Genomic DNA, 12,883 nt, shown 5'->3' on the forward strand with positions numbered 1-12,883 from the left:
AATGGCTCCCACTGCAAGGGAGATGGAACAGACCCTAGATGGGACTGAATGCAGCCGCCGGAGTAGGACAAAGAGGGAGGTGGAGCAGGACATACCAGTGGCCAGTGGGACAGGGTGGAGGAGTGAGCAGAAAAGGAGTGAGGCAATACAGAGGAGGAGGGCTAGGTGGAGTGGAGCAGCGAAGGGGGTGGGGTGGGACAGAGTTGGGAGTGGAGCAGTGAGGGAGCAGAGGCTATACAGAGCAGGGGGCGAGGTGGAGTGGAGCAGCGAAGGGGCTGGGGTGGGACAGAGTTGGGAGTGGAGCACCGAGGGGGCGGAGGCGATACAGAGGAGGGGGGCGAGGTGGAGTGGAGCAGCGAAGGGGCTTGGGTGGGACAGAGTTGGGAGTGGAGCAGTGAGGGGGCGGAGGCTGGCCAGGGTCAGGGGGGGACAGACTGTGATGATCCGACCTATGCCAGGTTCCTTTACTAGTGCAATTATAATGAATTTCATTCAACATATAAAAATATTATAGGTCCCCTTCAATGAAATAGTTACATCACAGCTTGAGTTAATGTGAGAAAACTGAATCAGGATTTGGGAATAACTGAAGGAATTCTTTACAGTCCCAATGTGTTATCCAGCTGCTACAATCAAGAGAGGAGAAATAGCCACAGGGAGCAGAAGTTGAGTGAATTTGGTGTGGAGAGCAGGTGTCCGCACAACTTCCATTGTATAATAAAGGCCCCTCCCTCCAGATGTTCTGCAGTAGTATTCTAGATAGACAAGAAGAATGCTTTAGGGATCTTACTTACTGTAGTTGAGTTTGGCAGACATTAGCGTTAAGTTAGTGATGCTTTGTTTTGAAGAGTGCTTGGATTAATGTGAGTAAGAATGCATCCTAAACATTTACCCTATTTAAAGTGCTATGTTCTATGTATATATTTATCACAGCTGCTGCAATTGAATAAGCTGGTGTTGTCCGTAACACCTGTGACCAGCACCTCTTTGCTCTGTACACCAGATGTTATAAATGTTCCCAAATGACAATCACTGTACTGTACAATACATCAGTAATCTTTCAGTCTATGCAATACTGTATTTCTTCTCATGCTCTTCTAAAAAGATTGCAGCAATGTCTCTGATTTATGCCTACAATTTATACTCGCAACATACAGGGCCTGATTCAGAGATGGACGCTGGTGAGATTGATTTTTTTGTGTTCACCTCAGGCCACTTCCCAGTCACCACCCAGGAACACCCATCACTTTGCCACCCCATATCTGATACCATCTGTCCCGAATACAATAGCCTTTTTGTGCGTACAAATAGCATAACACATGCGTTGTAAGGGTTTCCTGAACTTTTCATGCATGGAAACTAATCGCTTAGCTACGTGAACATTGGCATTGTGTTTGAATTGCGCGCACTTGCTGAATCAGGCCCACAGTGTTAATGTTAAATGAACACTTTGTATGGGGTAAATTTACTGAAGTGAGTTTTAGAAGAGATGTTGCCCATAGCAACCAATCAGATTCTACTTAACATTTAACTAGCACCTTCTAGAACAGCGGTGGCCAACCTGTGGTTCTTGAGCCATATGCGGCTCTTCCGTTTTCTGATGCGGCTCCCCTGACTGACACTGGCTGTCTCCTCTGATATGGGCACATCTGTTCAGATGAGGCTCATCCTTTGTTGCAGCAGTCTGCTCCACTCTGGAGGTGGTATGCAGTCACACTGCCGACGAACGGAATGCCGGGCATCGATATCCCGCCGCCCGACAATATGCCGGCGACGATATCCCCACAGTGAACAGGATACTGACACCGGCATCGCAAGGCTTCACAATCCCGATCATCCAGATGGGTAAGTAACGGCAAAGTCCCCAGGGAAGGGGGGGTTAGGTTTAGGCACCACTAGGGAGGAGGTTAGGGCTAGGCACCCCGGGAGGGTTAGGCTAGGGGAAGAGGGGGTTAGGGTTAGGCAACCCCTGTTAGGTTCAGGGTGTGGGGATGGGGGTTAGATATAGGCACCACTAGGGAGGAGGTTAGGCTTATGGGGTGGGTAAGGGGTATGCGCTTTTACAGATATTTTGGGGCTCTTTGCCTTTGACTGGTTGGCCACCCCTGTTCTAGAAGATAATAGCTAGAATCTTTGGTTGCTATGGGCAACATCTATTCTAAAACTAACTTCTAAAAACTCTCACTTTAGTAAATATAACTCTATCAGTCTAATCCTAACAACATTTTTGACCTATGGAACAAATTGGATGTTTGGAAATAATAAAAATTCCCACAATGGAGCAGAACATAGGGCCTGATTTAGAGATGTACTCTAATGCAATCACAGCTGGATGGAACGCAGCTGCAAAAATATGCTAATGACACTTGCCATCAAGTGCTTAGAGACACCTATGGAAAGCATCTCACATCCGCCACTCACCTCAAAAGGGAAACATCAGAAACATCAAACGCAGGTCAGACGGTCACCAGCCTTCTGAATAGAGATGTGCGCTGAGTGACCCCCATGTTTTTGTTTTGGGATCTGAATTCATCTTCATGTTTTGGTTTTGGTTTTTCAAAACCACCTTCAAGTGTTTTGGTTCTGGCTTTTTTTTTTTTAAAAATGCTAAAAAGTTTTTAAAAACACCCAAAATCATGTAAATTTTTAAAATCCGAATTTCGAACCGTGGAAGATCCGAAATGCGACTTGGATCTGTCCGGATCTCCTCAGGGGATCAGAACCACAACTTGGATCTGTCCAGACTCACAAAATTTGGGTGGATTTGGATTTCTAGAGAATTGAACTGCACATCTCTGCTTCTGAGTAAGTCATTTTTCTAACCACCCCCCCATTGCCTCCCCCAAACGCTGACTACCTGTCTCTCACTTTGCGATCGAATCCTCTGTGTGAGTGTAATTGAAAAACTATCGCTGCGCGCGCCCAGTGCGGCTTACATGCGTGCGCAATGGCTAACAATCGCTCAATCTGCATAAACATCGGCATTGTGTACATCTCTGTATCAGGCCCATGGTAACATAGGCCCTCATTCAGAGCCGCTCGCTAGCGGCCGTACGCTCGTTCCGAGCGATGTTCGCACATCTGCGCATGCGTACGGTTTTTAGTACGCATGCGCAAACCAGTCAGTGCGGCCGAAAATCGTTTGTACGCTATATAGCGAGTGCCTGCTATTTTGAGTGACAGAATGAGGCGTATGTGGGTGGTAACAGGGGAAGGTGTTTGAAAACGGGGGAGTGGAATTCGAACGCAGGCGTGCTTAAAGGTCAAAACGGGCGTTTTAAGGGAGTGCATAATTAATACAGCAGCGTCATTGACCATGTCACTTGGTTTTTTTTAACTCAGAACTGCTCGCAAAATAGCGGTTGAAAAAAACAACCACAAGAATAGCGAGCAGTTCATACGCTGTACGATGTACTCGATTAATCTAATAAATAGCGGACATGACGTATGGTGCGAGCGGCCAGGGGTCGTTTTTATCAAATAAACGAGCGTATGTTTTGTTCGCTCGTTCAGACTTAGAGGTGTGAACAGACTGCAATTTGCGAACAGATCATTTGAATAGCCACCCCTTGTTTTTGAACGAACGACCGCAAATAGCGAACGGCTCTGAATCAGGCCCATAGTACATTCTTTCTGTATCACTGACTTTCCGTTTATATCTAACCTAATAGGAAGTATGCAATCAGCAGAAATAAATTCATTTTTCAAAGCATAAAGCAGAACATGATACAATAAATGAGCTTTGCTGGTTTTTTGATGAATTACCTAATCACCGTCTCTTTACACTTCTTTACTGGCAGCTTCTCACTAGCAACTAATCATATATAAGATTTGCATATTGAAAATTTAAAGTGTTCTGGTGTCTCTTACTATCTCAGTACCTGTCTACTAAAATGGTCTTTTAATGAAAATTAGAAGAATAAGTAAACGACAGGTGTTTTAATTAAGGTGTCTGAAATTACAGATTTTAGCTGAATTGTCCAAGTATAAGAATCTCATAATTGGGAGTCTGAATGTACTAAGGTCCTGATTCAGAGATGTATACTAATGCCACAGCCGCTGCTGCGAATTTGCATGCAGTGACTGTGTGAGAATATGCAAATATAACAGCTGCTGGGATTTGCATTGAGACGTCCACCTGCAGCTTCGTAAATCCAAATGACTGTGTACAAAGACGCAGCATCGGTCACAGATCATTCGATAATCCATCCCCTGAGTAACCCTATGGTCATGCAGAATGGCCATGGGAACTGAGCCCCCGAGCCATTTCTCCTGCGTACGAGATCGCAGACATAGATATCTATTGGGGCTGCTTAAATGCTGGAACATACCAAGCTCCAAAGTGCAAAGGATTCCAGAGCTTGGCCACGACGGGTGACACCATCTCCAGATACCGTTAGCCATTGTAGCCTGTGGGCTACATATTGCAAATGCTACCAGGAGAGGGATCCGTGCGGTCCGATCACATCAGGTCGCACATATACAGTAGCATGGCTGACCCCCCCCCAAACCTAAAAGTATCATGATCCTATTAGCGATCACTTTACTTTTAGACATTGCAGGGATGGGAACCTGTCCCTGCATGTGCTTTTTGTTAAATAAGCGCCTGTAAAAAAAGATAACGATCGGGTCTAAAACCAGCTAATTAATAAGACCCAAATGCATTTCGTAAAATGAACAGTGTAGATGTCAAATATTATTTTTGTTTTATTGCATCAAATAAAAATGTGGCTACATGAGAATAAATGACTCACTCCTCTAATTTTAGATTGCACACATGTTACAATTACCGTTGCTGCTAATGGGGGGCAGGCACAAAGTACCCAGGGCCTACCTGTGGGCACAGCTACATCCCCAATAGGGATTGGCCATATGCCCTTTAGCTGTTTTGCAGCATCCTGGTACAGTATGTTTTTATGCACAATGGGCCATGGCCATCTCCCCACCTCCCTCTGTAACGGAACCTGAAAACTATGATGACACCTGACAGTAATGGTGCCATAGTAATTCAAATAAATCTACAATTTTTTGCTAAGCTATGTTTATACTGTACACTAAGTATAAAATGAAAATACGTATTTTGGTACAAAGCCACAATATTATTACTCAAATTCTTTACTCTCGAACATATTTTTATTTAGGTGGATGATGACCGAATGGACTTCATGTTCTAAGACATGTGGTAAAGGAACCCAAAGCCGCCAGACTGCGTGCACCCAGCAGCTGAGGAATGGTACACTGATCACAGCTCGGGAGAGAGACTGCCATGGATATAAGCCTCCATCAACCCAGCGCTGTGAGGGCCAGGACTGTATGACAGTGTGGGAGGTCGGAGTGTGGTCTGAGGTGTAGTAATGCACATGCAGAAGATAAATAGGATGGATCAATTTCAGTGTTACTATATTCTGCTTTGTTTTTATGATACCTAGGCCCATATTAGCTAAACAGTTGCTTGAACCGGCTGCAGTTATGGGCACTAAATCTGCAATTTGCAGTATACCATTACTATAAAAGAGGAAATGTTCCCTATGGTTAAATTTGGGGTGCAAGAAAAAAAGGTTCAAACCTAACCTACTGTATGGCATAAATCATGTAAGAGTTTTACTATAGATTGAAACATGTATTTAATTGTCAGAATCAATAATAAAATGAAGAAAAAGTTACAGAATATGTAACATTTCTTAGACTTACCCAGTAGTTAGCATGTATGGTAAACAAATGTAAAGAGGGGGGGGGGAAATATTTCTGTTTTTCTTCCCCCAAAATCAGGAAAATATAGGCTGCTCCCCTGATATTCCCACACTAAGACCATTTGGCTAATCCCTTTTCTGACAGTCCACATACTTATTCTGGCACAGATACTTAGGACAATCAGGACTATTGTCATGTGAGGGCGCAAATACTGTAGTTAAACTGAATTGAAAAAAGTAATTGTATAACAGTCCAGGTATTTATAATGATCACTTTGTATAATAGCCCTAGTGAGTGCCAGAGTCACCATCTTACAGCTAAAAACCAAAGTGCAAAGCAAAGATTGTACCATCATGTTGTGCTTTGCAGCAGCGGTTCTGCCACTATACTATATGTAATGCACATTGCTTAGCAGTGCTATTTATTTTAGTGAGTTGAAATACTGTATGTTTGGAAAAATAACTGATCTAAAATATTTGGGTAATCTTTTTCAGTGCTCCTTAAAATGTGGCAAAGGTGTGCGCCATCGGACTGTGAGATGCACAAACCCACGTAAGAAGTGCGTAATATCTACTAGACCGAGGGAAATGGAAGACTGTGAAGATTATTCCAAGTGCTATATATGGAGGACAGGAGATTGGTCTAAGGTGCATTCATTTTAAGTTTAATTATAATCTAAATTTTTTTTCCCAGTGGTTACTTCTTCAATAAAGAGAATGGGCATTGACAGGAGACTATGTAAATAAACGATACACAGTTACTAACCACAGATTAGTCTAAGTATTTAGGATTTAGGGGTCTATTTAACAATCTGCAGCAACAAGGCTGATTTTCTACTACTGCTTGGATAGAAAATCAGTTATCGCCACAATTAAACAAGAAAAGTTTGCTGCGGCGCCTTAGTAATAATTACAGTATGCCCCTGGCAATACTGGTTGGCTATGGTAAGAGGACTCTATGCTGGCCAGTCAAACACAAGACCTCAGAGCTGTAGGCAGTAATAGTAACTACTACGCTATCTGAGTTGCCCAACGTATACTGTATGTAAAAATAGTTGAAAAAATATTATTTTATTCTATTTAAATGTTTTATTTTAATAGTAAAGCATTTTTTTTTAAAGGATCTTCCACTATAGCGATAGTATGACAACTGGTGGTACTTGTTCCATCGCGGCCTTTGTTAAATAGACTTCCCCATGATTTGCTTTAGGAAGCTATCGTCAGCGATATCCCCATATACAAGAGACTTGTTAAATAGCGAGAAGCTCTTACTCTGGAGAAAACTAAAAATTTTGACAGAGTTAGGGTTTACTGTATCTCCCTTTAATAAATATATCCCAAAATGTATAATCGGGTACTTGTCTATAGACATCTAAAAGACAATAGGACTATCACTGTTATCCACTTCCATTATTTGTTGGCAACTCTATTGATAGCACCCTAAATAAATATTAATATATTTCAAAGCTTAAACTGTTCGTCTTTTTATGCAACTTATATTGTAGTCATTGAATGCTAGCTGTAACACTTTTTGTAGTTTGCTTTTTTGGTGTTTGTGAAGGTATGGCATTAACGTGAACAATTTGTGAATAGTTGAATGTTTCATAAGAAATGGTACCTTTTTATGCTAAAGCAGCAATCCCTTGGAAAAAAGATATAATTCTTACAATATAAATCACTGTGACAGGTTATAAAAAGTATGTTACTATTAATAATTTATGTTTCTGGGGTACTATGCCAACCACAGTCACAATGGTACATGTTGTAGAAAGGAAATTGCCTCTGTTATCTGTCTGCCCATTACTGTACAATCCCCCTTTGCCTCGTAGGGCATGTTGAGAGCTGTGAACCTATGTGTTTGTAACAGACTTACTGTGTCTGTGGCTAGCCTTTTTTGTTAGCCAACCAGAGAGATTTGAAAATGAGATATTCATTTGTAGAAGGATAACTAAGATTATTAATTAAAAGGAAGATATATTCTATACACAATTGCTTTAACTTCTGCACAATACCTCACTATGGGGCTGATTCAGCTTCATACGGAATTGCAAAGCTGCACTCAGGCAGTTTTTCATTTCCATCCTTGCTAATATGCAAATGCAGCAGGAGATGTATGACACCCTCTGCTGCATTTGCGATCCCAGCACTGCGACCGAGGTCGCAGACTGGGTTCACCATCATGACCATCGGTGTTCAAAAGTCGTGATGGTGGATGGCGCCTGGCCTCAGCTTACTCAGGTTGGCCAGCTTGCGAGGCCAGGAAACTCTGTCCGTCGACGCAGTCCATGATCTTGCCACTCTCAGAAAACAGCGTGGATATGCCAGTGTTTCCGGGAATGCTGGCTGATCCCGCCTCCGCACCGCCCCTTAGATGCCTCTGCCTGTCAATCAGGCAGAGGCATCGAAGGGGTTGTGTGCATTTCTGCAGTACCTATTCTGCACACTTGCAGAATGGGTCCTGCGCACACACAGATTCCCGATAATCGGGAATCTGTGTTCAGCATTGCACTTGCGTGCAATGTGAATCAGCACCTATATTTTTTTTTCCGTCACATTCACCTGCATTTTAATTTATTGTAGGATTGCTAGAGAATGTAAGTATTTGTAGGCAGCAAACTCTTGCAAGCCTGAGACATGTACTGTAAACTGCAATATTATTATTATTACCAGTTATTTATATAGCGCACACATATTCCGCAGCGCTTTACAGAGAATATTTTGGCCATTCACATCACTCCCTGCCCCAGTGGAGCTTACAATCTATATTCCCTATCACATGCTCACACACACTAGGGTTAATTTTGTTGGGAGCCAATTAGCCTACCAGTATATTTTTGGAGTGTGGGAGTAAACCGGAGCACCAGGAGGAAACCCACGCAAGCACAGGGAGAATATACAAACTCCACACAGTTAGAGCAGAAGTGAAAATTGAACCCACGACCTCAGTGCTGTGAGGTAGCAATGTTAACCATTACACCATCTGTGCTGCCCCATGGCCACGTTTGAAATCTCAGTCGCTAATTATATGAAGTACAATTAAATATTTCTCATGCTGCATTCATAGAATACTACAGTGCTTACATGGCAGGAATTCCTAACTTTGTAAGGCTAAAATAGGTAGATACACGAAGGCTGTAATTCAATTCAAAGCAACGTTCTACCGATCATCGTGGCAATACTTGGCTGCGCACATATTGGCAGCCCACAACGCAAGTTTTCCTGCACACCTCTATGAGAGGGACAACTTGCAATGTGGGTTGAAAATCAAGTTGACACATCTCGTCTATCACGCTGAATTGAATTCTCCCTAAAGTGTGCATGTGAAATGATATATCTGTAACTGTAGGAAATAAAATTGCTGTGTTAAGCTAAATTCCATACACTTGCTACATTACTGCCTTTGCACAAGATGAGAACTGTAACCACATCAAAATATTGGAAATGAGGCTGCAACTTAATATGATATGCTTTTCTATTTTCTGATTGGCCACATACCGTGTCGGACTGAGGCATAAAGGGTCCACCGGGGAAATGCAGTAATAGGGGTCCATACTTAAAGGTCATCCACCAGATGGGGTGTGGCCAGCCACCATAGGCAGCAAACTCTTGCAGGCCTGAGACATGTACTGTAAACTGCAATATTATTATTATTACCAGTTATTTATATTGCGCACACATATTCCGCAGCGCTTTACAGAGAGACTATTTGGCCATTCACATCAGTCCCTGCCCCAGTGGAGCTAACAATCTATGTTCCCTATCACATGCTCACACACACTAGGGTTAATTTTAAATTTTAATTTTTAATATGGTTGCAGGGTGTGCGGTGCAGGGCCCCCCACAAACTGCACCCTTTATAGATACGCCACTGCTCTGGGAACAGTCCTTTCCATTCCATATGCACCTTAATGCAGTCCCCCCAGTAGTGCCCCTTGTACAGTACCCCCAGTATGCAATGTCCCCAGTAGTGGTCCCTCCTATGCAGGCCCCAAGTAGTGCCCCTTATACATTGCTCCCAGTAGTGGTCGTCCTTATGCAGGCCCCCAGTAGTGATCCCCCATATGCAGTGCCCCTTATACAGTGCCCCCAGTAGTTGTCCCCCCTGTGCAGTGCCCCTTGTGCCTCAGTAGAGGTCCCCCTTATGCAGTCCTCCAGTAGTGCCCCTTATATACTGCCTCCAGTAGTAGTCACCCCTATGTAGTGCCCCCCCCTATGCAGTGCACCCTGTAGTGGTCCTCCCTATTCAGTGCCCCCAGTAGTGGGGTCCCCTATGCAGTGCCCCTTGTGCCCCAGGAGAGGTCCCCCTTATGCAGGCCTCCAGTAGTGTCCCCAGTAGTGATCCCCCCTATGCAGTGCCCCCAGTAGTGGTTCCCCCTGTGCCCCCAGTGGTAAGCCCCTTATATAGTGACCCCAGTAGTAGTCCCTCCTATGCAGTGCCCCCAGTAGTGGTACCCCCTATGCAGTGCCCCTTATACAGTGCCCCCAGTAGTGGTCCCCCCTGTGCAGTGCCCCTCGTGCCCCCAGTAGTAAGCTCCTTATATAGTGACCCCAGTAGTAGTCCCCCCTATGCAGTGCCTCCAGTAGTGGTACCCCCTATGCAGTGCCCCTTATATAGTGCCCCCAGTAGTAGTCCCCCCCATGTAGTGCCCCCAATAGTGGTATCCCTTATGCAGTGCCCTTTAAATAGTGGCCCCAGTTGTAGTCCCCCCTATGCAGTACCCCCAGTATTGCCCTTTATATAGAGCCCCCAGTAGTGGTCCACTGAAGCAGTGCCCCCAGTAGTAGTCCCCCTTTATAGTGCCCCTAGTAGTTGTCCCCCCCTTGTAGTGCCCCTAGTAGTAGTCCCCCCCTTGTAGTGGTCCACCCCCAGTAGTCACACACATAATAAAAATAAAAAATAAAACACTTACCTGAATCCCGGCTCCTGCTCCCGTCGCCGCCATCCGCTCCTCCATCTGTCCTCCCAGGACGGCCGTTTTGCTAATAGAGTCTGACAGACTCTCATTGGCTGTTAATTAAAACAAACAGACTGCTGCCGGCGCCAGCGGCTGTGTGTTTGTCACTGTGTAGTGCTGACCAAACTCCATTCGGTCAGCACTACACGCGCGGTGCAGCTGTGTCACAGAGACACAGTCTGCCCACAGCCCGCATGGTCGCAGCTGAGGCGCCCTCCACTATGTGGCGCCCTACTCAGCTGTGTACCATGCATATGCATAGAATCGGCCCTGGCTTTCAAATAAGTACAATGACCCAACAGCAACAACTACAGTAACTAGTCATTTGTAGTGCACTGTCCTAGCCAGGCTGAACATTACTACCATAATACATACAGGCCTCTAAGCATGCTCTGGGGACTTACTGTAGAAGTGCACCCTAATGGAACAGGGAACATGTATACAGTACAGAACATTTATACAGTACAGTGGTAATTATAAGCTTTATATGATCAGTCTAGTCACTTTTTTTAAAGGAAACATTAGTAGCTAGGAATGTTGTGTTTATTTTTTCCATGAGGACTTTTTATTAACAAGAGCATTATTTTCTTTTTATTGAAGAATACTTAAAAGCAAGTCAGCTCTGCTATTAATGATCTATTGCTAAATGTGAATGACTAAATATTGGCCCTAACTGAAAGATGTGAGCCAAGCTCGTTTAATTGTATTTATTGAACAAAACATGAATTGTCTCTTTGTGAGATGAATGATTGTAAATGAGCTGATAATTCCTGTAAGGTCACCATGACTTATGCAGATCTTGTATAGTTCTCCATTGCAATCAAGATGGCTGCCAAATCTTATGAGGCACTATGGTCCATTTACTTCCTGTATGTAATTGAGCCTACTTGAAATTTGTAAATAACTACTGTACAGTTGGTAATAATGTCTACGTTACCATGGCAACTATAGTGAAATGTTTAAAAAAAAAAAAAATTGATTGATAATATACCATGTCTTCAACAGTTCTCCTCTTAATTTAAGCATTTCTTTGTTTACTCCCAGCCAGCTGGAATTAGCTGTAACACCTTCCTCAGCTATTGGCCTTAAGAAATTCCCAACGTCCAACATATTGGCAGTGAATAGAAAGAATAAATCTGAGTAATAATCTTCAATGCCAAGTTTAGAATTGGTTTGTTAAAAAAAACATAGAAATTTAGTGTTGCATTAATATACAAATTGTAAAAACAGGTCATTATTAACATGTGCTCTCTGCCATGTGTATGTAGCGTTACATAACTGGCAAAAGACAATTATGAGCTGTACACCAAACTAAAATGTTTCTTTTGTAAGTAAGGTGAATATTGACTTAATGCCTTTGTTATTTTTAAGGTACGTTACTATGATGTTCCAAAGTAAACCAAGGATTGTTCATTTAATATTAAAGAAGTTTGTGCAGTGCTATTACGTAATCTTTACACTTGCAGTTACTTCCAAATTTCACTAAAGTTACATATGAATTGCATTTATTCCAATAATAATTATTGCATTGATAAAAATTGCTAATTCACAAGCAACATTAATGCTCTTTAAGTGCCTAATTAAATTGCCTAAAAACTGGAACATTTTATTCTCCCGTTAATAGCGACTATTGAGCAGTGTGGACGTTTGTACATTGGGATACTAAAATTTACTTCAACATTTGAAATACAAAGCATTATTACATGCAAAAATGTTGCAAAACAATTCAAAAAGTCACACAATAAAGTACTCAGTGCTGAAAAGTTATGTTATCTATGAGTATTAATGTGTTTTGTAAGGTTTCTTGTATCCTTGTTGCCTTGTTGATAGAGTGTATGTTTGTTGATGTAACCTTGTGAAATGGTTTTGTTATAGCAATCGTGTGCTTGTTTAACTTTTTATTACATTGCTCGGAGTGCCACCGGAATAATATGCTTTTCTGCTAAAGTGTAAATGGAGGTGTAAAATGGATCCCAATAAATTATAGGATAAAATCTGAAGAACAAAAGCTCTGAGCTGGTTCAAAACGTACGTCCTTGTCCTTAATGGAAATGGCTGTGCGGCTCTCAGGGTAAAAATCCTTGCAATGCAGTCAAAAAAACTGATGTCCCCTCACCAGTGCCAGATTAAGGTCCACATGGGCCTTGAGCTTAAATCTATGAAGGGCCTACTGTGTGCCACGGAAGAGGGTGTGACCAGCACCGTGGGAGTTTGACTAGTTATATGGGGTGCGAGACT

General features: G+C 42.9%; 1 protein-coding gene across 1 annotated transcript in view; it reads left to right on the forward strand.

The window, feature by feature from the left end:
• The window catches only part of ADAMTS19 (ADAM metallopeptidase with thrombospondin type 1 motif 19), a 266,057-nt gene that overhangs the window by 236,931 nt on the left and 16,243 nt on the right, over positions 1-12,883 (forward strand). Inside the window, exons 20-21 of the mRNA XM_088475170.1 lie at positions 5,142-5,346; positions 6,186-6,338. Coding sequence (XP_088331296.1) covers positions 5,142-5,346; positions 6,186-6,338 — 358 coding nt within the window. The remainder of the gene's footprint in view (positions 1-5,141; positions 5,347-6,185; positions 6,339-12,883) is intronic.

The sequence above is a fragment of the Taudactylus pleione genome, unplaced genomic scaffold (genome assembly GCF_031769625.1).
Source record: "Taudactylus pleione unplaced genomic scaffold, aTauple2 ptg000162l, whole genome shotgun sequence".
Classification (NCBI taxonomy): domain Eukaryota; kingdom Metazoa; phylum Chordata; class Amphibia; order Anura; family Myobatrachidae; genus Taudactylus; species Taudactylus pleione.